The 21,506-nt window shown below is 37.6% G+C and overlaps 6 protein-coding genes, 1 long non-coding RNA gene and 2 other non-coding genes across 15 annotated transcripts; 6 read left to right on the forward strand and 3 right to left on the reverse strand.

Annotated features, from left to right (window-relative positions):
* The first annotated feature begins 218 nt into the window (after nucleotides 1-218).
* Nucleotides 219-3,142, forward strand: LOC116431528 (uncharacterized). 7 transcript variants are annotated; one of them, XR_004235947.2, is made up of 6 exons: nucleotides 222-1,002; nucleotides 1,267-1,573; nucleotides 1,793-2,256; nucleotides 2,354-2,579; nucleotides 2,658-2,931; nucleotides 3,008-3,142. It is a non-coding gene; the product is annotated as an uncharacterized LOC116431528 (long non-coding RNA). The 7 variants fall into 7 exon arrangements; XR_012999913.1 differs by having other exon boundaries at nucleotides 1,267-1,361; nucleotides 1,460-1,573; nucleotides 2,354-2,931; XR_004235948.2 differs by having other exon boundaries at nucleotides 1,267-1,354; nucleotides 1,460-1,573; nucleotides 2,354-2,931.
* Nucleotides 1,098-1,169, forward strand: TRNAW-CCA (transfer RNA tryptophan (anticodon CCA)). The gene has a single exon. It is a non-coding gene; the product is annotated as a tRNA-Trp (tRNA).
* On the forward strand, nucleotides 1,485-1,558 carry TRNAT-AGU (transfer RNA threonine (anticodon AGU)). The gene has a single exon. It is a non-coding gene; the product is annotated as a tRNA-Thr (tRNA).
* Nucleotides 1,643-2,832, reverse strand: LOC143175185 (uncharacterized). The gene is made up of 4 exons (XM_076373005.1): nucleotides 2,762-2,832; nucleotides 2,389-2,650; nucleotides 2,043-2,314; nucleotides 1,643-1,962 (listed from the first exon to the last, which is right to left on the reverse strand). Exons 1-4 carry the CDS (start codon nucleotides 2,765-2,767, stop codon nucleotides 1,789-1,791), a joined length of 714 nt encoding a protein of 237 aa, XP_076229120.1. The 5' UTR covers nucleotides 2,768-2,832; the 3' UTR covers nucleotides 1,643-1,788.
* A 376-nt stretch (nucleotides 3,143-3,518) lies between the features above and the next one.
* emei (transmembrane protein 161-like emei) lies at nucleotides 3,519-6,334 on the reverse strand. Its single transcript, XM_031987080.2, has 11 exons — nucleotides 5,991-6,334; nucleotides 5,808-5,911; nucleotides 5,475-5,730; nucleotides 5,305-5,384; nucleotides 4,999-5,214; nucleotides 4,790-4,906; nucleotides 4,579-4,719; nucleotides 4,336-4,510; nucleotides 4,153-4,249; nucleotides 3,923-4,086; nucleotides 3,519-3,848 (listed from the first exon to the last, which is right to left on the reverse strand). The coding sequence occupies exons 1-11, from the start codon at nucleotides 5,991-5,993 to the stop codon at nucleotides 3,729-3,731; spliced, it is 1,473 nt and encodes a 490-aa protein (XP_031842940.1). The 5' UTR covers nucleotides 5,994-6,334; the 3' UTR covers nucleotides 3,519-3,728.
* A 2,546-nt stretch (nucleotides 6,335-8,880) lies between these two features.
* LOC116431526 (astakine) lies at nucleotides 8,881-12,552 on the forward strand. Its single transcript, XM_031987089.2, has 3 exons — nucleotides 8,881-9,128; nucleotides 10,668-10,822; nucleotides 11,511-12,552. Exons 1-3 carry the CDS (start codon nucleotides 8,929-8,931, stop codon nucleotides 11,762-11,764), a joined length of 609 nt encoding a protein of 202 aa, XP_031842949.1. The 5' UTR covers nucleotides 8,881-8,928; the 3' UTR covers nucleotides 11,765-12,552.
* A 720-nt stretch (nucleotides 12,553-13,272) lies between these two features.
* LOC116431525 (AN1-type zinc finger protein 1) lies at nucleotides 13,273-14,436 on the forward strand. Its single transcript, XM_031987088.2, has 3 exons — nucleotides 13,273-13,424; nucleotides 13,511-13,937; nucleotides 14,008-14,436. The coding sequence occupies exons 2-3, from the start codon at nucleotides 13,512-13,514 to the stop codon at nucleotides 14,386-14,388; spliced, it is 807 nt and encodes a 268-aa protein (XP_031842948.1). The 5' UTR covers nucleotides 13,273-13,424; nucleotide 13,511; the 3' UTR covers nucleotides 14,389-14,436.
* A 39-nt stretch (nucleotides 14,437-14,475) lies between these two features.
* LOC116431523 (tetraspanin-33) lies at nucleotides 14,476-17,085 on the reverse strand. The gene is made up of 5 exons (XM_031987082.2): nucleotides 16,936-17,085; nucleotides 16,570-16,773; nucleotides 16,328-16,501; nucleotides 16,113-16,244; nucleotides 14,476-16,021 (listed from the first exon to the last, which is right to left on the reverse strand). The coding sequence occupies exons 1-5, from the start codon at nucleotides 17,023-17,025 to the stop codon at nucleotides 15,785-15,787; spliced, it is 837 nt and encodes a 278-aa protein (XP_031842942.1). The 5' UTR covers nucleotides 17,026-17,085; the 3' UTR covers nucleotides 14,476-15,784.
* A 269-nt stretch (nucleotides 17,086-17,354) lies between these two features.
* Brd8 (Bromodomain containing 8) lies at nucleotides 17,355-21,490 on the forward strand. The gene is made up of 3 exons (XM_031987057.2): nucleotides 17,355-17,502; nucleotides 17,844-20,827; nucleotides 20,907-21,490. Exons 1-3 carry the CDS (start codon nucleotides 17,484-17,486, stop codon nucleotides 21,081-21,083), a joined length of 3,180 nt encoding a protein of 1,059 aa, XP_031842917.1. The 5' UTR covers nucleotides 17,355-17,483; the 3' UTR covers nucleotides 21,084-21,490.
* The last annotated feature ends 16 nt before the right edge of the window (nucleotides 21,491-21,506 follow it).

Here is a 21,506-nt window from a genome sequence, read left to right on the forward strand (position 1 = left end):
TCATTGACTCCGGAATGGCTTGAAATTTCGGTAGGACAACGCGTCCCACGAGGCTGTGACGTCATCAGGCGTCCTCCCGCCTCCACTGCGCGCCGAATAATCCATTGTAACCTGCTCGGAGCCCACCTGTACAGATCAAAGTATCATCACGGGACAGTGACACCGTTTTTCCCCAAAATCGGAATTAACGATGCGTCCCCCTCGCGTGCACGTGGCCGAGACGTCCCATGAATACTGGAACGCATCGCTGTCACCTTCCCTCGCCGTCGGATACAGAAATCATCCGCCACGATGGTGCTCGTCGATGGATCAAACCTTATTACGCTTTCCCCTAAAATTAACGCGCGATTTAGCGTGCCGGTGAGGGGACACAGGTACAGCTGAAGATGTGTTGCGCGCGAGGCGGCGCACTAGCGCTGCCGTCGGCGGCGTCGTGAAATTACCGTCGGCCGCATGCGTTCCTGTTGAAAAAATTCCTCACGGGCGAAAGTCAAGGTATGACGGGCTGCGCGCCAGGCCGGCGCGCACCTACCACGCTAGCGTGCTCTCCTGGTGCTAGGAGGGGCTTTGTGAGACAACCCGCGCGAAACTCTTTTCAACGTAGGGAGAGAAACGGCCTCCTGCTCGCGCATGCTGCTCGGATAATTCGGTGCTTGCATGCGGGATGTGAGCACGCACCGCGTGCCTGTTTGTAGACACACCGTGACAACACCAAGGGATTAATGATCGTACCGCTGTGTGCGGGGTTTGCGCTGGTGTTGCGTGCAACACGTGTGCACTGTTCGTTTAGAAGGGACCTAGCTAGACATGATTCGTTAATTGACAGGTTAAAAGGCATAGTTTAAAATACGGTACGTAATACTGTCGGGTTGTATTCGATGAAGCGTGTGTACGTGTGGATGCGTGTCAGTGTGTAGTACTGGGATGTGTGGATGGAAGCTTCCTTTTTGGGATGTTGTTATTATGGGCTACGGATAATGAAGCTGTTTTTTTAATTAAACGGTATGTTGGTTAAAATGAGCTTTTCTTCATAAATTATTGATCTTCCGCCGGCGAAAAATGGAAGTATTCTGTATTAGGAAGATCGATGTAGACAAGACTCCGTGGCGCAACGGTAGCGCGTCTGACTCCAGATCAGAAGGTTGCGTGTTCAAATCACGTCGGGGTCAATGGTTTTTTTTTATTGATTTTTATGGTTTGATATTTTTTTAGGTGAATGTTTATAATGAAAGGTAATTGATTTGATTTGTTTCTTTTCTTTTGCAGTTTTATTGAGAGAAAAAATGAATTGAATTTTTGGAGAATCACAAGATGATTTCAGCTACTGTGGAACGATTGATTAAGTGGATAATCTGTACTCGGTTTTCTTCCTTTTATTTATGCGTATCATAAGGATGTGAAAATATAATAATATTGGTAATCAATCGGTAAATTCGTGTAATGTTTGAACTTGTTCTAGATGCTAGTTAAAAATGTTGCTCGAAGGCGCCGTGGCTTAGTTGGTTAAAGCGCCTGTCTAGTAAACAGGAGATCGGGGGTTCGAATCCCCCCGGGGCCTAGCGGATTTTTTTTGGTGAGTTTTTATTGATAAAATTATTTTTATATAATGTAGTTTTGTATAGGAATATTAGACACTTAATATGCAAGTCACTGAACCACTAACGAGTCAAAAGGTTTAATTACTTTAGTACAATATTTATTCGAACAATATTAGTATGATACAAATAAATAAAAATGATATATGGACAATGTATAATGCATTAAAAACAACGTATACGTTCTTATTGCTTAGAAGTCAAATTTGTAGCCGTTTCCGCTGACTTTCACACGAGCTACAGCAGGTGCAGAAGAATAAGCAATGCCTAACAAATTCTGAGACTGTTGTTCCTGTTGCTGTTGTTGTTGCTGTTGTTGCTGTTGCTGCTGCTGCTCTTGTTGCTGCAATTCTATTTGTTCTGGGACCTACGGATGATTACTATTAAACAGAAATCACATTTGAATTTTATACAAATTTCAATAAGTGATTGTTTTTAGATTAAAACTTTTACCTGCTGTGCTTGGGCAACTTGTACCTGTCCTTGCGACTGAGCTTGGGCTTGCCTTAATGCGAGAAGTTGGGCCAACTGTGCCTGATACAGAGCAGCCGCAGAGTAACCTTGTGGTTGTTGAGCTTGCTGTAGCTGCTGATAGTAAGCTAATGCAGCAGGGTCTACAGCAGCTTGGTAAGGCAACGGTGCGGGTGCAGAAGACACAAATGTAGGTGCAGCTTGTGCAGCTCCATAGCCATTCGCAATTGGACCAACTTGATACACTCCTAAAACGTGGAATAGTTTACTTTGATTCCTTTGTTTAGAATACAACAAATTCTCCGGGGAAGCGGTTACAAACCTAAGCCAGGATTTCTATAAGCAAGAGCACTCGCGAGGCTGGGCAACACTTTCTGTGCTAAATAAGGATTTCCAATACTGGAGCTGAACGACTGATGAGAACTGGGTCCATTAAATGCAAAGGCAGTTTGCGTTAAACCTGGCCTGATGAAGCTGAAGGACGCATGCTGGTCAGAACTGCCTAGCAAATTGGTTGGTTTCACATGGACAGGTGGTTCAGCGAACGAAACGGAGAGCACCATACAACTGAGTACTATGTATTTCTGAAAGGATAGATCTCGTAGAAACTATGACACTGACGAGTGGAGTATGAGCATGCCTCGACAAACCGTTACACCGTTCAATAGACCTGAGAATCTTGTCAAAGTACTTACCATCATTCTGCTAGCCTATGAGGACTTGAAAAATATTTCACGCGAACAGACGACAGCGTTATCAACCGAACATCAACTATTCTGACACTAAGTCACCCCGTGGGGAGTTATATATCGCGGAAGCGGCCAGGCTGATACGTGAGTAGCATCGCATCGACACATTTTCAGAGGTACAATCATACTTTCTCCGAGATGCCGAGATGGGACATGAATCGTAATCGTTTGATATCGTTTCTATCTTTACAGAAAATCTTTATAATACAACATACTGTACACAGTTGTATGATTATTTACAAGGAATATCAACTATTTGAAATTTGCCATCGCCGTGTCTTTTTAAAACATTGGTGTATTGTACCCGAAACCTTGAGTGTTTTTCACAGAAATATATATGTGTGTGTATGTACAAGAATCGAATGACTACAATCAACATAAAAAAGGTAGTGGTACATTTAGTCTGATTTATCTATGACCATGACATTGCCGAGGAAAGTTACTTTCAGCCACACGGTACTAATACGCAGACAGGTTATTAATGGTAATCAGTAAGTCGTTCGTGGAATATTAAATAACTGGCAGTGATACAATTTATTTATGTCTCGCACATACTCGGAAGCCATACTTAAATTCGGCCATAAAGCATCCGTCAATTTCTCCCTGTTCATACTGTCATCATATTAATACGACGCGTTAAGTCTATCTGTTCGTATAAATGTTGTACATTACATGGTAAATTTAAACATACGTTTCGACATAGTGTAGCCGCAGCGATTTTATTATTATACGTATTACAAATTTTAAAAGTTAGTAGAAATGGTTTCATTGGACAGCCGATATTGTGCGTACCCTCCTGTAGGTACCTTTTTCAAAAAATATTCTGACAACGTTGAAATCAATAGACCAATTACACAGATTGACGTAGATTTGTGCGAAATGACGTGAAATCGTCCCTTCCGTGATGAACTTCTCACATACTGGAAAAGTATGACTGATAGAACATGCCCATGGCGGTAGTCGCGAATAACGTGAAACAACTCCACCATGTTGCCAGACCCAATAAACCTCTGTACACGTCAGTTGTAAATATCTGCAAGATAACAAATTGCTTTATGTACTAAAAACTGTATGTACCATTATTTAGGAAATTACAATTAATATTACCTGCTTCAAAGAACCCAACGCGAGCTGAAAGTCTTGGGCAGTTTGTGTTACAGATTTTTCAAGATCATCGTTAACCATTCCATTCAACGCTGACTTCGGTGGCTCATCTGCTGGGCACTCGTCTACAGCTACATCTTTTAGAATACCTTCCCACGTGTAACCACCTGTTAAAAGGACACCAATGAGTGAAGAAGTATCATTCAGAAATAATTATTTGGAAATAGGTTTACCCAGTGTCTTGTACATGAACGTGAAAAATAAACATATGATTAGCGGAACAATAAATTGCAACGCAACGACACACAAATAGTAAAACACTGCCGCAATCTGAAATAAATTGGAAGGAAATTGTTAATACAATTGATGACTATATTTTTGTACGGAATTATTTCAAATGTTTCTCTTGCGAACACCTTTTTCTGCAAATCGACATTTTTTATTCTACCGGCCTCCTTTTTCTGGCTCTCTAATCGTTGCACGGCTAAATTTAGGTATGATTGCAGATACATTGGCATTAATATCAACTTTAACAAAATCGCAACGATGATTGCAATTAGCCTCATGCTCTCGAATGTTGAAGGTGTCATTCTGTAAAGATTTATTTTGAAGATGATGATCCTGTATATCGTTAAAGTAGTCTATAAATTTAAACTTACATTGGACCATTCATACCAGTAAATATTCGGACTGTAAGATAATCCCTACTTATAGGTTTAATCCATAAGCTTATCAATAAGAGTGGAGAAGCATAACTAATGTTTGAAAGTAATACCAATATCTTTTGATCTTTGTAATATCTGAAATATAAAACTTCATTAAACTACTGTTGTACTAAGAATACATTGAATACGGCTACAATCTTAATACCTCAATGCATCCCAATGCATTTTCGACACTCTCAATCCAGGGAAAGTAAACAAAGAACCAAGCAAACCACACCATAAGGCAAGAAAGAACTTTATAACAATTTTTGATGCAGGTCCTCTACAAAGGGAATTGCAAGAGCATATTTACACGAGAATGAAATAATTAGTGAAAAATATTGGAAGTCTTTGACAAAGATACTATAGACTTACGTAGACGAAAGACCTTGATTATCTAAAAACAAAGACGCGCTATGATTAAAGCTCGCGTAAGCTTTGTCCAATCCGATCTCAAGGTTGTTTTCATCGACTATAAGAATCATCATAGCTATGAGAAGATAAGCAAATCCACTCACAATGCACGTCGACCTTTCCCCTATGCTCTCCTCTCCTTTGAAATATTCTATCCACAGAGATAGCAACACTTTGCTAGATACTAATTAAGGAAGTCAATCAATATACAAGATTCAATCCTAAGAAAAAGATTGTTTCGATGCGAGTCAATAGAGAAAAGGATACAATGCGAAACCCAGAACCAACGAGCACCAAAGCATACTTAGATTTATTTCATCTTTGATTGGATATAAATAATTATATACCTGTTTAATACGAAGCATTATAAATACGTATGGAAAAGGGATCTATGGAATTCCATTATACTCTGTCCGTTTAGAGAAAGTATTACCAACCTCTGTCATAATATAGACCACAGTAGCATAAACAGAAAAGTCTAACAACCACTGATACTCTGTATAATATTTTAAATGTACTACATCTAAGGTAGTTATCTTAGCACTCTCAAGCGTAATATCCAAATTTCTAGGAACTTGAAACACATCAGCCACCTTCCCGTTCTCCATATGCTTGCCTTTTTTGGGTTTCTCTTTAGGCACACCCACGAGACTCCTTAGTTGTTGATCAGTCGGATACAAGTAGCGTGTCAACCTACCGGTTAATCATAAAATCCTGTATTAAATCTGTACCCTACATAATCCGTATCGTTACCAATTAGTCAACCGTACCCTGTAGAACATAAGATCCATCTTGCCAAGGAGAAATGTGGAGTCAATTTTTGGATGACACTGACTATAATAAGAGTGATAACCAATTGAGCCCCCAAGAGAGCCTGAAACATGCAACTCACGTTTAGCAGCGTTCACCTAGGATTGTCACCTACTCCGGGTAAACGCATTCAAGGTAATTACCATGACTGAATTTGTTACGGGATTTTTAAAAAGAAAAACCAAAGTGGATCCACCGGTCTCACGAAACCGTAAGTCCCATCACGGAAACCGTAATTCCCCGATAAACCGTCGACCAGCGTTCAAAGACACAACGATGAATTATCTCGGATAGAACGCCGGTAACGCGTGTTCGACCATTTTAAATGGCACACGATCGAATAGCTGGTTTTATAAATAGTTGTAACCCCGCGAAACCGAAAACATCGTAACCCTTCGCATGGGATATGAGGTTATTTCCAGTTATTCCTATTCTATCTATAGTAAGGGCAGATCGGCCTGTTTGTAGCGAAGCCTCTCTACCTAGCCGACAGATGGCTAGACGTACCAATTAATTCCTTCAAGTTCGTTGACTGAACTCATCCTCCCTAAAAACAATTCTCATCTACATGACATTTCTTCCTTCACAAAAACCCTTTCACTGTCAAACACAGGATCTTTCTTCATGGAACACAACTCTTCATTTCTTCCTGAAACAAGTACGCATTTCATTTCAAACGGTCCTTTAACGTACCGGTTTACCGATTACGTTTCCGCAAAAGGAATGTGATTGTTGACTTAACAAAATAACTTGTATAGACGTTTATTTAAATGATGTCAATTTCTATATTTTTCGTTGGATAAGAAAAAGATGTTTTCACCTGTCTAACCAGCACGGGAAACCGATGCATTTTTTAATTTATTAGTACCGGTCATTTGACCGTGGTGTGTTTAGTGTTAGCACGTGGTACCGGCAGTGCGTCGTTATCGATAGATCGGGCTGATGCAACGAGCAGTACCCGCAGGTACGCACAATGGAAAACGAATTTGCAGGAAAGTCACAAATCACAGGAAATGCTGGTCTCGCGATTACGCGTAAACGAAGAATTCGGAACGACGGAGAGTGAAGCAACGTCTGACAGCGTGTCGATGCGCAAGCAGCCTCCATGAACCGTTTCCCGCGGTTTTTGACCGAGAAACCGGATGCACCCGAACCGTTCGTACACTCGGACCACGAAAAATGATTCAGCGGGGAAATGCTCGTTATTCCAGAATTTTTCTTGTCGAATTGATGAACATCTACGATGTGTACGTACATATTGAACATGTTACTATCGCTGGCTAACGATCGACATCGTTGCGTTAATGCCGAACAACAAAATACATTAATTAATCAATCCTACGCGCAGAGCTACAGGATCTGATGCGATCTCGCATCGCGGGATTTCCATTCAATTGATTACGTAATCTGGTAATTATAAACGGACGATCTTCGATTGAACCTACGTCCCGGTGAAATATAGTAATTACATATTTGATCGGTCGAGGTACGTCCGTGGACGAAGGTGACCAGACGCGGTTCGTTCAGAAGTATAATAGAATCATTTTGGTATAGTTAATTATTTGATAGACGATTACTGTTATTAATATTATTTTTATTATTAGTATTATCATCATTACTGTTATTCTATAATTTTAGGAAACGGATCGAATCGATGAACGAAGGTGACAAGAGGCGGTTCGTTCAAAAGTATAATAGAATCATTTTGATACCATTCATTATTTAATAGACAATTACTATTATTATTATCTTCATTATTATTATTCTATAATTTTAGGGAACGGATCGGATCCATGAACGAAGGTGACAAGAGGCATTCAATTAAAAAGTACAATAGAATCATTTTGATACCATTCATTATTTAACAGATAATTACCATTATATTATCTTTATATTATTGTTCCATAATTTTAGGGAACGGATCGAATCGATGCACCACCACCCTGAACGGCTACTGAATCGATAAACGACATAATTTTTTCCTTAAAATGTTTCCACGGTCGTTTCCTTGATGGTCCTCGCATTCAACTGTACAATGGCGTCAATATTATCCAATACAGATGTAATCACGTTCATTATAGCGATGACTGCAGCAGATCGATTTTCCTCATTATTAATTATACTTGCATCGATAGGTTATTGGAATCTTAACGCGTTTACTACCACGGTGATCGCCACTAACATCGCCGAACTGTTCCAAAATATTTACCAGAAGACGATTAACGCCAAAGAGAATTGTTTAATAACGTGAGTTCGCTAATTATAGCATTGAAAAGAATATAAAATTTCATTCGAATCGATTGTTTATTTAAAATACATTACATAACATATCTGAATTTCTCTATGTACAGCGACACAAGTTGACCTCAGTGAAAATTGCCATCTTCAGTTCTCTGAAAATTAGCCGGAACGCGTTAACGCTAAAACTAAGACGGCTCAAACGACCCATGCCCGATGTCTTCTTGCAATTATCAGAAAGGTAGCAAACGTTTCTCTGAGAAACTATCAAAGAAATTCATTCGGCACTGCGCAGATTGAATTGCAAATCGAAGTCTGAACAGAAGCGCTCTTGGAGTTCCTATAAAATTTTCAAAAGTCAATTGAACCGCTCGGTAGTTTCAGCGTCGACTCTCCGCGGAACAGTTGCGATTCTCTACGATTCGGAAGAGCAACGAATGGAAGGAAACGAGAGTAGAACACTGCCAAAGCGAAGCGAGGAGAATCGGTGGAAACGAGTCTCCTCGCTCAGCAATTTCAATAAGAAAATAACGCAACGATATTCGCGATCGTCGTGGATATTTATCAGGACTAACGTGCGTTACAAATATATTTTACTCTGTATTCTGTATCCCACGCGTTCGTGTTCGTCGCGAATGCGTCGAGTCCACCGTCTACCGGTCAACATACACACAACTGTACGGAATAAGAGGCAGCGCTGCTATTTTCTATTAACCGTGCGTTACGATTAGGTGCAGCGTGTTAATCCGGCATACGTGATTGCAGCCGTGTCCACCGGTGTTGCGCGACGGATCCTACGGGGAAACGGTGCCGCTCGAAAACCGAGCGTGTGTCCGGACACGGATGTCGAGCGGGTCCACCGCGAATGGATCATCCTCTTCGAGGAAAAACGCGCGGACCGTTTATTTGGAAGAACGCGGCGAGCCAGGCGGAGGAAGACACGATATAAAAACAACAGGCTCATCGGTTCACGCGATCAAATGCCGGGAAGTGTTCGCCGAGCGTGGAACAACTCGAACGATAGCCCGCAACCATCCGTGGACGTACGTATAACACAATCATCGCCGTTTCGCGAGACGAGCGCACGAAAACCGCGTTTCATTAACATCAGGCCTGAAGCGAGGCGGAATATTTCGCGGAGGTTTCCTTGAATTCTCGTTGACGTAACCTTGCGTTGTGGCGTTAGGTCATCCTGTAAGCGACGTCCGTTATCTTGCGAGATGTCTGAAGGATACGTGGAACATGCTATCGAACGATTAGCCCTTTGTAATTAGAAGTGTCTCGTTAGAGATGTTTAACCAGTCGAAATGACTGGTTTCGATTTGCTTGTTTAGTTATTAACCTTTTGCACTCGAGAGATTGATGATTAATATTTATTTAATTATTTATCATTAATTAATTTATGATGATACAGGAAAATTATAAACTTTGATATTTACCATTAACCTTTGTATACTGCATCGATACGTGAAGTATTGAAGGAAAATAGCTTTGGTACCTAATTCATGTATGATTCCTTGTTAAATTCATTTTAAAGAATGTTGTTTACATCTAATTGGGTAGTATAGAGTACTTCAAGTGAAAAACTTTGTGCAAAGGGTCGCGAACCGATCTAGCAACGTGGATTCTTGTAATGTGCACCGTCACACGGACGCAGGAATTATATAATTGCGGACGATACTTTATCACAAACGGGAGAAGGACGGGTCAGAGTCAGCGACGATATCAGCCTCGGAGCGACCGAAATTGGAGCAAACGTCGAGGAAATCGGAATCTCGTGATTCTCGCGGTCCACGCGGCACGGCGAGTCGAATGTCGACATTGGATTTTCGCGGCTATTAACCCTTTGCACTCCAGAGGTCTAAGTCACCAAATGATTTGACATGGCAAAACTGTAAACTTTGATATTTAATATTGAACTTCGTATAATGCATCAGTGTACGAAATATTGGGAGAAAATAGTTCTCTTCCTGAATGCATGTAAGATTTCTTAATGTCATCTGTATCTCATTAGAAAATATCGAATAATTCCGGTGAAAAGCTTCTAGAGTGCAAAGGGTTAAATTAGTTTCAAAGAATGTCTATATCTGATAGGAAAATGTTGAATAATTTCGAGTGCAAAGGGCGAAAAATGTCATCTGTATCTCATTAGAAAATATCAAATAATTCCAGTGAAAAACTTCTCGAATGCAAAGGGTTAAATTAGTTTCAAAGAATGTCTATTTCTGATAGGAAAATGTTGAATATTCCCAGAGGAAAAGTTTCGAGTGCAAAGGGTTGACGAGGTATCGTAATGACGGCGATTGTTATTGAAAGGACTGCTGCTAACGAATGGATTGACGCGTGACTAAGCACCTGGACGAAAGATCGGTCCATATAAGATCTACCTACGTGTAGCGACTCGATTTCCTGGGAGACTCATTCCGGAAACGGTGCACGTACAGGCTGGGTCCGGGGCGAGCAAACGAAAAAATCGATCTTATTGCGCCGCGAACACTTTCCGCGATCGGTCCGAGGATATTTTCGTTCGACTGGAACGCGCTGGACAATAAACAATTCTTTTTGTTGTTACCTCTCCGCAGGTGTGCGACGATTACACGAGCAGAGATGACGTCGATCTTCCTCACCGCGATTCTTCTGTTCTCGTTCGGCTGCTTCTCCCACGCGGCGAGCAGGCCGGACTACATTGAATGCCAGAGCAATTTGGACTGCGAGGTTGGACACTGCTGTACAATAGGTATGAGGTTTAAGTGTGAGGAGTGTGATAGGTCTGAGATTTGAAATGTTGAACTGCTCGGTACTTGTATGTGTGATACTTTGGGAATCTTAGAAAATTATTGTGATACTGATATGATGATGGTACTTTGGAAATCTTATGCGAAAGTAGTATGATAGATATGATGATGATACTTTGGAAATCTTATGTGAAAGTAGTATGATAGATATGATGATGATACTATGGAAATCTTATGTGAAAGTAGTATGATAGGTATGAGGTTTTAAATCTTAAACTGCTCAGTACTTATATTTATGGATACAATATGGTGATACTTTGGAAATCTTATAAAATTAGTATGATACTAATATGATGATGATGCTTTGGAAATCTTCTGCAAAAGTAGTATATATGAGATCCAAAATCTTAAACTGCTCATTACTTATATTTATAAATACAATATGATGATACTTAAAAATCTTATGCAAAAATTATCACATAAAATTTAACATTGTACAAGGATATTCTCCAAGAGAATCATACACGTATAATTATTGCACATTACTATTGAATCAACTGCCTTGGCATTTACTCATCACTGTATCCTTCAATATAATTTGTACGAGGTTTGCGCTGTTAATTCCATAGACTGACAACTCTTTATTTCTTATTTATTTCTTATATCTAACGACGAAACAATTGTTTCCAGGGCCGATCAGGTACAGCACCCCTCAATGCAAACCGCTGCTATCGGTGGGAAGCACTTGCAGGCCGGGCAGCGCTTCCACTATCAACATGACAGCCTCATACCCTGACGGCACCGAAGTCCTGCTGACCGACGTTCATTATATCATGTGTCCCTGCGACAACAGTCTGTTCTGCGACCGAGGAGTCTGCAAGGAGTCGACCCACCAACACGGTTCCAACGTGCTGGTCGATGGGAAGCAGACTCTCGAGGATTGATCAACACGTTAAACGCCACGTTAGACTTTTCGTTCAGGCGCGGCCGGTGCGGACTAGGTTCATATTACACGACCGTGTGTGTCGCTCCTTACGCGCCGATGCGAGACTAAATATTTTGCTTAGGCGACATCAGTTTCTGTTCACTCAAGGCTTGAAGAAAAGAATATAATATTTGAAAAAAGTTAATGTAGTTTATTAAAGCAGGGTAAACAGAGGTGTGTTTGCTTTTACGTTCATTGCAGAAGGTGCTGACTTTGTGTTAAATTCTTTGCCACCTTTGAACCTAATGTTCGGGAATTATTATTGTAACATTGAGAAAACTTCGGTCCTCGAGCCGATATTTCGGCCGTCCGTCGGTGACGGCCGCGTCTGGGCCTGAACGGAACAGGCAAGTCGGGCTGGCACTTAACGTGTTAACGCGTTCGCTACCAGCGTCACATGTTTGACGATCGACGTTTCACATCTCGTGCAAAGAAGAGTAAATTGTATTGCGTTCTCGGCTTTGCAACGCATGGTATATTGTACAGAAAATTGTGAAAAGATTTGGTGTATTTTGCTATGTGAAATACGTTCAACGTTACGGTAACTCAAGGTACAAGAAAATAAGAATGAGAATTTCATGGAAAATGATTCGAAGAGTAACCAAAGCGTTAAGTATTCTTAAGTTAAATGTAACGAGGAGAACACGTGTTAACGAGTGTTAAACGTGTTTGTAAACTTATGCTTGTCTCGATGCAATGTGCTTGTACTGTATAAAGTCATCGAATAAAATTCAGATACCGCGATAATGTATTTCATTTATTATTCTTTGTGTACGCAGAATGATGTCGAAGCAAATGTGTCGGTAATGACGGTTTTTATTTGTAGATAAAGACAATTTCTGTTAGAAATTGTTTATGCATTTTAAATTCTTTTGTTAATGTCGGTGATAGTCTTTTGTAGATATTCAGTTGGAAGCAAGTCGAAGTTGGTCGATGAAATATTTGAAGGTTATAATTTAGTGAATATTGTAAATAAATATATTGAATAAAGAAACAGCGACATCTGTGGCGAAACGTCCAAGCTACTCGCCAATTAGTTGATGATTTGAGTGCTGGATGGCGCCACAATGCACTTTGAGCATTTATTTCGTTAAAAAAGTAAAGTTATAAAATGTTTTATAGAAGGATGTCTGATGTTTTATTTAATATTTCATGAGATAAATGGTTCATCAACGAGTCGGAGTAATTAAATAAGCGGAATTTTTATTAGTTTTTTGCGAATGTAAAATTGATTTGTACCATTTTTTAACTGCGCTTATGACCCTGTTTTATTGCGCAGATCTGATCAACTTCGGCGCTTCGATTCACAGTCGAATCATTCGGAAATTATTGAATATTTGTTTAATAAAACAATATTGAATTGAGTGCTTCTTTCGTTATGGACAGTGAAGTCTGTGGAGATGGAAGATTATTAGATCTGATCGATGAAGCTTGGCATGATGAATGTTTGCCTCTTGATGATATTATAGTACCACCAGCAGAATTACCCGATCCAGAAAGTGACAATAGCGATTCTCATATGACAGTAAAGGAATTAGAACAAAAGTGGAATAATTTGGCTCTGGGTACTCTTAGCGAAAATCATTTGCATTCACCAACACCATCTCACAATTAAGCAGGTAGCTGTTGCATTGGAAATTTTATATAACCAACATGTATGCTGACAATTTATTTACTAATGTTTATTCGTTGAAAAAAACTGTAGAATGGAGTTCCCAGATGTAGGAGAAAGATGTTCAATCCAGGATTGCAAAGAACTGGATTTTTTACCTGTCGTATGCAACCATTGCCATGATACTTTCTGCAAACAGCATTTTGATGTAACTTCTCACGAGTGTACAAGTTTTCGTGACAATGTTGTAAGCACTAAAACAAAATCCTCTAGTTATGTTTGCTCGGATGAATCTTGCAAGGAAACTTCACCTATCAATATGCTTTGCATCAAATGCAAGAAACATTTTTGTTTGAACCATAGATATCATGGGTGTTTAGAATACTCTAACGAAGAAAAGACAATGAAATTAAAGAAATGGCAAATACCAAAGAAACAATTCGCAGAAGCGAAAGCAGTAGTAGATCAGGAAATTACAGACAATTTAAACAAATCTAAGAACACTGCAATGGCTAATAAAGTATGTTGTAGAATATAAATAATCTGTAATTAATAATATAATATATTTACTTTGAACATTACTTTTACAGATAAGAATGATGCGTATAAAGGGTACTGCTGTTGGTCCTAAAAATGTACCAATGAACAAACGTTGTTACTTCCTTGTGTATCCACCAATTAAAATAACAAATAAGAACATAGGGCCGTCAAAGGGCATTTTCGTGAACATGACTTGGCCGATTGGTAAAGCCATAGATTCATTGGCCGACACGCTTAAAATATCTAACAACAATAATGTAGCAGGTGCATGTAGATTACAATTATTTCATCATGCAACTGGTGCACTAATATGCGATGAGATGGATACACCATTGACAACACTGTTAGAAAACTCTGAACTTGTCAACGGGCAAAGTGTTATTTTAGAATATTCGGATAGCATGCCTGTAGATATTTCTTTATACAAATAAAATTATTTACAATAAATGATAACACCAGTTTTTGTTTCTTTCATTTTTACATAATTCAATTTGTAGATTTATTAAACATCTTTTCCCCTTCTTTCCATGTATAATAGTTCACTGGTAATGGCAAGAACACAATATTAGAATAATACTTATTTATTACAAACTAGATAGATTCATATATCAGTTTTACATTTATTCTTGATAAAAAGACACACAAATGTACTCCATATGCACTCAATAAACGAATTGTTTACACCAGATTATTGTCAGGTTTTGATCCAAATAAAAATGTTAGACAATATTCTGACTTTGGCACTGGACGTTTTCTCGTTTATACGTTAGAGTTATATTAATATAGTATAATAAAAGGAAACTATATTGATTCGTAAATGACTATACGCTTACTGATATTTTTATAACATGCTTGTATAACGATTAAAAAAATTGATACGTATCAAAAGAGTTCCGAAATTAACTTTTTCAAGCGATGTGCGTGTTTTATCTGTGTACTTGTTTATTGTATTCTATTCTGTTTGATAATCATTACTTTTTCTTTAAAGAAAGGCAAAAGGTTAAAACATTTCTGTAAATAATTATGTAAATATAGTGAGAAAAAAATGAACAGTAAAAAAAGAGTTTGAATCTTGTATAGATTGTTTCTACTTTGTAAATTATATAATGTCATGATAAGTCTTTTATGGGTCAATTATTTAAAATCTTAAACTGCTCAGTACTTATATATATGGATACAATATGATGATGATACTTTGAAAATCTTATGCAAAAATTACTATCATATAAAATTTAATATTGTACGAGGATATTCTTCAAGAAAATCATACATGTGTAATTATTGCACGTTAGTACTGAATCAATTACCTTGGCATTTACTCATCATCACTGTATCTTTCAATAATCTTCTATTAACTCAAATTTCTATTTATATGTAAGTAGTTTTTGCAAAAGTAAATTCACGTGTAACCGAAAGTTCAGACTCAGATCTTCTTTTCTCTATTAAACTAGTTTAACCAACTTGCTGCTATATAGGTAAAATTTTTTATGGAAAATGTATATGGCTATATCATTCGAGAATTTGATAAAAATGACAAGAAAGTATAAAACTTATCTATAATAACAGAGAAATGTATATATATATATATATGTATATAAGTAAATGCTAACCTTTGTTTAAATATTTATGAAAATAATTTTTAAAATAAAGAACAAGTCTAATTAGAAAAAGAATGCATAATATGTATACAAAGATCGCGAAAAGAACGAGTAATGTCATTCGAACATTTACGTGCGTTTCAACGTCCTGGCCTCTTGTTCGGCCACTGGCCACCTGCCAGCTAGGAGGGGAATGAATCTGGTAGCGGTAGGTGGCCTGAAGTCAAGCTCAGGAATGCCAACGAGATTTTTGCAATTCAATTTGACCTTCTAGCGTTTTAGCAAGATAAATTACGAATAACTGACTAAGGGCTATGCCCAAAGCGATACCAGCTATCGTATACAAATTTCGTTCTGCCCAACTTCTTACAATTTCAATACAACCACTAGTCCATACCTTCTTCCCTGCTTCAGAGACTGGTAACATTTGAACTTTGTATCCACACATTATATTCACAAGACCACTCTGCAAAGTTAAGCAACAAATAATCATAAACTTCTAAATAATATTACACACTTACAGAGTATGAATCATTGATCAAAACTGATAAACTTACTGATATGTCTGTAGCATTAATACAACAAGAGAACGGTACACCACAGCGTTCTACGCTAGGACTGGAACAATTGAAGTATTCGTTCTTTCCCCAATCTAAATATCCTTCTTGACTCAAACCACAACACCGAAACTGCAAATAAACATGTTTATGTAGACAATGTTATCAATCTGAATAATACATCTGAATAAGTATTCTGTTATAAGAGTCCTCACTTCTTGTTGCCCAAAATCAATGAAGTTTTGTAGATCAGGATCTTCTCTATATGTTTGTATGATTTTATCTGTAAATGATTCCTCTAACAATGATTGCAATGTATGCGGGAATACAAAGCCAACAATTGCTACACCCATTTCAAGAAGAAAGAAGACTAACAGACACAGCGAATACTACAATAAATAGATATCATGTAAATAAGCTACAAACATACACTTAGCATACATATAATAATACTAACAAATTTCAGAAGACATGTATTTTCACGCAATGCTCCAACACATCCTGCAAAACTAACAACAAATACCACTCCTCCTGCGATGACCATTACAAGAGAAATATTCAAGACCACGTCATATACATTCTCCACTCTAACAGATCCAGTAGCTTGCCATTTGTCCACGAATGCGTATAAACCAACTCCGATCAACAATCCTCCGAATAACTGCACAATACAATACAATATTTGAGATTATATTACATTTGTGCTACCCTGTAATTGACATTAGGTCCCTCAAAATTTTCAAGAAATTCAGAGGGATTATACAGGATTTCTCATAACAATAAAATAAAATTTGTTGATATATCAATTATCTGAGAAACTCACCCAGAAAACGAAATTGAGCATAAATATCATATACTTTACACATGAACTAACATATGTAAAGTTATTTGTTCGCCTCCGGTTATTCATCATTGTAAAGAAAAAACAGTTTTACAAGGTATTGGTTGGTATGTACAATTAATACAAGACGCTCGGCGCTTTCAGCTATATATATATACACATGTACAATTTACATCGGCTGCATTGCTAATTCGACGATTTCACATACTGGATACATATTGATGAACTTTTCACTTGATCGTAGATTAATTATATTTGATGATCCATGAATCAAACCAAAACTATAATGCACCATTCTTTGACAGCTTACTTTGGATCCGCCATTACAGTTCCGCTTCTCGTATTCCCTGCTTCGATTTGAAATCAGCTGTCCACGCGTTCCATGTTCCAGTAGAAAGGAACAGTGCATGTGTCTATGATGAACTGATTGTGTAAAGAATTGTCGACGAAGAAATTCGCAATAATTTAACTGTGAATCTTCATGTTTTTCTGTATATATTAAAGAAGAGATAAAGTGTTTGCTCGTAAAAATGTCATCGGTACACGATCGTAAGTTTCTTAGTTATTTACTCTTGTTTGTGATTTGAAGGTTAAGAGAACTATTAAATATTAATACGCGTCTTTTAAATGTTTAAAGTTTATTGCTTTATGATAGGATCAAACTACGTGTATTTTCTGTTATTGACAAAACCTTAAGAATCTTGTTCATTGTTTTCGTTTCTACATATGAAATAGATGAAATAAGTCAACATTCCTTTCTAACCTATACAATATAAACAACAACTATTCAAAACATTATCATCCCTGACAGAAAATGTTACATCAAATTGTTCATACATTCACTATGTCCTTTTAATGATTCTTCTTATTGATATGACCTTTATTTTTAGGATTAAAATTAAAACGAACGTATGATAATTGGAATATACGTGAACAACTATGTTTAGCATCTAGTGTGTTAAAGTCTGGTGATCAAAACTGGATGAGCGTATCACGATCCTTAAAGGCAATTGTTGAAAAGGAAACATTAAGGCCACCAGATTGGTTTTCTCAAAAGTCTTGTGCCATTCAATATGCACATTTATTGGAAAATGCGGACACACCGAAGAGAAAGAAGAGAGAAAGTGGAGAAACAACTGGTGAATCTATAGTTAGGAAACTAACACAAGAAAGAATAGCCGAATTAGGACAAATATTAGCTTTTCAAAGGGACGAATATCAACAACTAAAAAACCAACTAAATATGATAAAATCTGGGGCTATAACTGAAGATAAATTGCAAAAGATGTGGCTTGAAATTGAACAGGAAGAACGTGAACAGGAACAAAAAGCCAGAGCACATGCTGCATGGTTAGTTAAACGTCAGCAAAAGCAGGAATTAAATTCTCCACAAGGAGCATCTGCTATAAATCAACGTAAATCTACTGAAACATCAATAGAACTTCAAGAAACAACAGAAACAGTTGATGAAGAAGAAAAGAAGGGTAAAGGTGGAAGGTCACCATTATTAACAAGTCTATTGAAGTCACCAAGTCCCACTACTCAAATTCAAACGACAACTACTACAGCTCAGGTGAGCTCTCCTACAATTACAAGTCTACTTGGTTCCAGTCCCAAAATTCCAAATTCTCAATTAACACAAAATGTTACTCCACAACTGCATCAGATTGTTTCTACTGCAATTACAAGTGCACCGCCAGAAAGACCATCAGTTGGTGCACCAACTTTGTCTATGTTACTTGAAATGCCCACTAATGCACAACGAGGTACTCTACCAAATTTGCAGTCAACCCCAAACATTGTACCACAACAGAGTGTGCCCACAGAAGTTCATACCTTACAGCCACAATCTGTTCATCAGATAACAATTCAGAATGATACACCGGTGGCTACTCAACCACTTACAATTAATCCACCAAATATACCAGTCACAGAAAGTATGGTACAGATAATAGATAATATAGATGATGTAATACGTAAAGATATCATGGCAGATGTAATAGACAAAGATGAAATTAATGAAATCATTGGCGATATAGAAGAGTTAATAAAAGAAGAAATAACTGGAAGTCCACAGACTCTAGATACAGCTACTACAACAATAAATACTCTTACTGTTCCCCAAATTCAAGAAGTTCCAGTAGTCACAGAACGACCAGAGCCTAGGGATGTAGATGAAGTTGTATCTCTCTCTAATTCGCCAGAAAGTGAGATGGCTATTGAAGAAATTGATTCTAGCACTTCTAATATTGCAGAAATTATAGGAACGGTTGCAATTGAGCCCCAAGAACCTAAAGTTATTGTTACAGAAATATCTGAAACTGCATCTAGTATATCTGAACAAGTAAAATCTGAAGACTCGGTAAACCATGAAAGGGTAACAGTACCTGATGAACTTATCCCTGAGTTAGAGGCTAACGATGGTGAAAATAGCAAAGATGTACCATTAGAAGAAAAACAGATAGTCGAGGAATTGGATACTATGGATTCTACTTCAAATGCAGAAGCAGAAGAAGCTGATTCTAAAATACCTATAAAAGAGCTAGATGAAATGGTAGAAGATGAAATAGAAGAAGAAGAAGAAACCGAGGTTGTTGTATCAGAGGCTAAAGAGTCACCCAGTAACAAACTGCAAGGGGAGTCTTCTGAAGAGCTGGATAATAAAGGAAACATGGAACTAGATCAACTAGAGATGCACCTTGCTAAAATTACAGGTGAACAGCAGGATGTTCCATCGGCAGAAGTAGTTAGCGTTTCTTCTGAGGTAACAAACGATCTTCCCAGTACTGAAGATACTGAAAAGTCTCAGGACATTAGTTTGATTTTAGAAGATGATGAAAGTGTACATAGTGCAGAGGATAAGAAAAAAATAACAGAAGAACAAATCATAGAAAATACTATTGAAAGTACAGAATCAGTTGAATCTTTTAAAGAGGAACCTATAATTGTAATAAAAGAAAAAACTATTATCGAGGTAAGCGAACAATCACCAGAAAAATCTCAAGAGGAACACACAGAAGAAACTCTAGAAATTTACACAGACGAATTCAAGAAGGAAGATACAAAGGATTCTTCTGAAGATACGACCAGCTCTATTTTACAAGACATAGAAATTAAGGAAGAAGAAATAGAGGAAACAGCAATTGTAGAAGATTCCACTCAACTGGTGTCTCCAGAAGAAATTGAAAGTTCAAAGCAAGAATTTGTGGAGCCTATCAAATGCGAGATTGATGTTCCTAATATTAAAAAAGAAGAAAGTACCTTTGAGGAATCTAAAGTAGAGGAAGAATCCAAAATTCGATTAGAGAATGTTACTATGTTGGAAGTAAGGAAAGAAGATATCCCTATAAAGGAAGAAAAGGAAGATAAGAAGACTATAGACGCCGAACAAAATATAAAAAAGGAAACAGAACCAATAGTAAGTGCTGGAGAAGAAACCGTTGAATTGGACGAGGAAGAATCATCGTTAAGTAAATTAAGCGGAGGACGAGCTATGAAAACTTACTCCAAAAAGCAAAATGCGTCTATCGACAGTGAGCCAGAAAATGAAGGTACCGGAGAAGGTGCAGATTACAGAGCATGGAAAAAGGCAGTTATGTTAGTTTATAATCGTCTGGCTACACATAAATATGCATCTGTATTCTTGAGGCCAATCACAGAAGATCAAGCACCTGGATATCATTCAGTTATCTTCAGGCCTATGGACTTATCAACGATTAAAAAGAACATAGACAATGGCACCATTAGGTCCACAATGCATTTTCAACGTGACGTCATGTTAATGTTTCAAAATGCCATTATGTACAATAAACACGATACCTTTATTTATAAAATGGCTGTTTCGATGCAGGAAGAATGTCTACAGCATATGCAGGTACAAATTTAAACAGGAATTTCATACATTTTATGTACATTAAAATATCATTATTAATTATACTGTTTCTGCTTTCTAGATATTGGTACAAGTTACAGGTGAGGGAACACTCAGAAGAGAAACAAGAACTGCAGCAAGCAGTAGCAGTGAGGCTAGTGAAAGTAGCATAAAGAGGAAAAGAAGTCATATTACACCAAGTCCTCACGATACAGACAGTCCACGTTCAAAGAAACGTAGAAAATCAGAAAATGATTAGGATTTCTTGTTTGTGCATACTTACATATATGTATGTATGTACATGTATATCTACATGTGATAAACATTGAAGTTTGTAAGAACTGTTTCGAAAAAAAAAGGAAAGAACAGGCAATTCTGTGTCCTGTTGGCATCAAAGGAAAATGTTGAACATGAAAGATGTTTGAAGTATACAAGAGGAAATGCAACGATTGTGCATTCGATTTTATTGCTTTCTCCCAACAGTAGAAATATAGAAAAGGAAATTTTATATTGACTGTATAGATTTATTTTAATTTCTTTTGTAACATACTGTTGTGGCATTGTGATCTTAAAGTCTAATTATTTGTAATTCATGGCTTTATAAAAAAGAAAACCTTATGGCCATATGCTTTTGTTTTGACAAAAACTACAATAAAAGCATTTTAATAACAAAAATATATTT

The sequence above is a fragment of the Nomia melanderi genome, chromosome 13 (assembly GCF_051020985.1).
Source record: "Nomia melanderi isolate GNS246 chromosome 13, iyNomMela1, whole genome shotgun sequence".
In the NCBI taxonomy this organism is placed as follows: Eukaryota; Metazoa; Arthropoda; class Insecta; order Hymenoptera; family Halictidae; genus Nomia; species Nomia melanderi.

What these genes read in the sequence shown, in the direction of transcription:
- LOC143175185 (XM_076373005.1), bottom strand. An exon ending in TTATAGAAATCCTGGCTTAG is followed by an intron (nt 2,315 to 2,388) that starts GTTTGTAACCGC and finishes TCCACGTTTTAG; the next exon opens with GAGTGTATCAAGTTGGTCCA. An exon ending in CCCAAGCACAGCAGGTAAAA is followed by an intron (nt 1,963 to 2,042) that starts GTTTTAATCTAA and finishes AATCATCCGTAG; the next exon opens with GTCCCAGAACAAATAGAATT.
- emei (XM_031987080.2), bottom strand. An exon ending in ACTGGTATGAATGGTCCAAT is followed by an intron (nt 4,511 to 4,578) that starts GTAAGTTTAAAT and finishes AAATCTTTACAG; the next exon opens with AATGACACCTTCAACATTCG. An exon ending in CGTTGGGTTCTTTGAAGCAG is followed by an intron (nt 3,849 to 3,922) that starts GTAATATTAATT and finishes GTTATCTTGCAG; the next exon opens with ATATTTACAACTGACGTGTA.
- LOC116431526 (XM_031987089.2), top strand. Translation starts at nt 8,929, where the DNA reads ATGTCGAGCGGGTCCACCGCGAATGGATCATCCTCTTCGAGGAAAAAC. An exon ending in GCCCGCAACCATCCGTGGAC is followed by an intron (nt 9,129 to 10,667) that starts GTACGTATAACA and finishes ACCTCTCCGCAG; the next exon opens with GTGTGCGACGATTACACGAG. An exon ending in TGGACACTGCTGTACAATAG is followed by an intron (nt 10,823 to 11,510) that starts GTATGAGGTTTA and finishes AATTGTTTCCAG; the next exon opens with GGCCGATCAGGTACAGCACC.
- LOC116431525 (XM_031987088.2), top strand. Translation starts at nt 13,512, where the DNA reads ATGGAGTTCCCAGATGTAGGAGAAAGATGTTCAATCCAGGATTGCAAA. An exon ending in ACACTGCAATGGCTAATAAA is followed by an intron (nt 13,938 to 14,007) that starts GTATGTTGTAGA and finishes TTACTTTTACAG; the next exon opens with ATAAGAATGATGCGTATAAA.
- LOC116431523 (XM_031987082.2), bottom strand. Translation starts at nt 17,025, where the DNA reads ATGATGAATAACCGGAGGCGAACAAATAACTTTACATATGTTAGTTCA. An exon ending in TGCTCAATTTCGTTTTCTGG is followed by an intron (nt 16,774 to 16,935) that starts GTGAGTTTCTCA and finishes TGTATTGTGCAG; the next exon opens with TTATTCGGAGGATTGTTGAT. An exon ending in TTAATGCTACAGACATATCA is followed by an intron (nt 16,022 to 16,112) that starts GTAAGTTTATCA and finishes TTAACTTTGCAG; the next exon opens with AGTGGTCTTGTGAATATAAT.
- Brd8 (XM_031987057.2), top strand. An exon ending in AATGTCTACAGCATATGCAG is followed by an intron (nt 20,828 to 20,906) that starts GTACAAATTTAA and finishes TCTGCTTTCTAG; the next exon opens with ATATTGGTACAAGTTACAGG.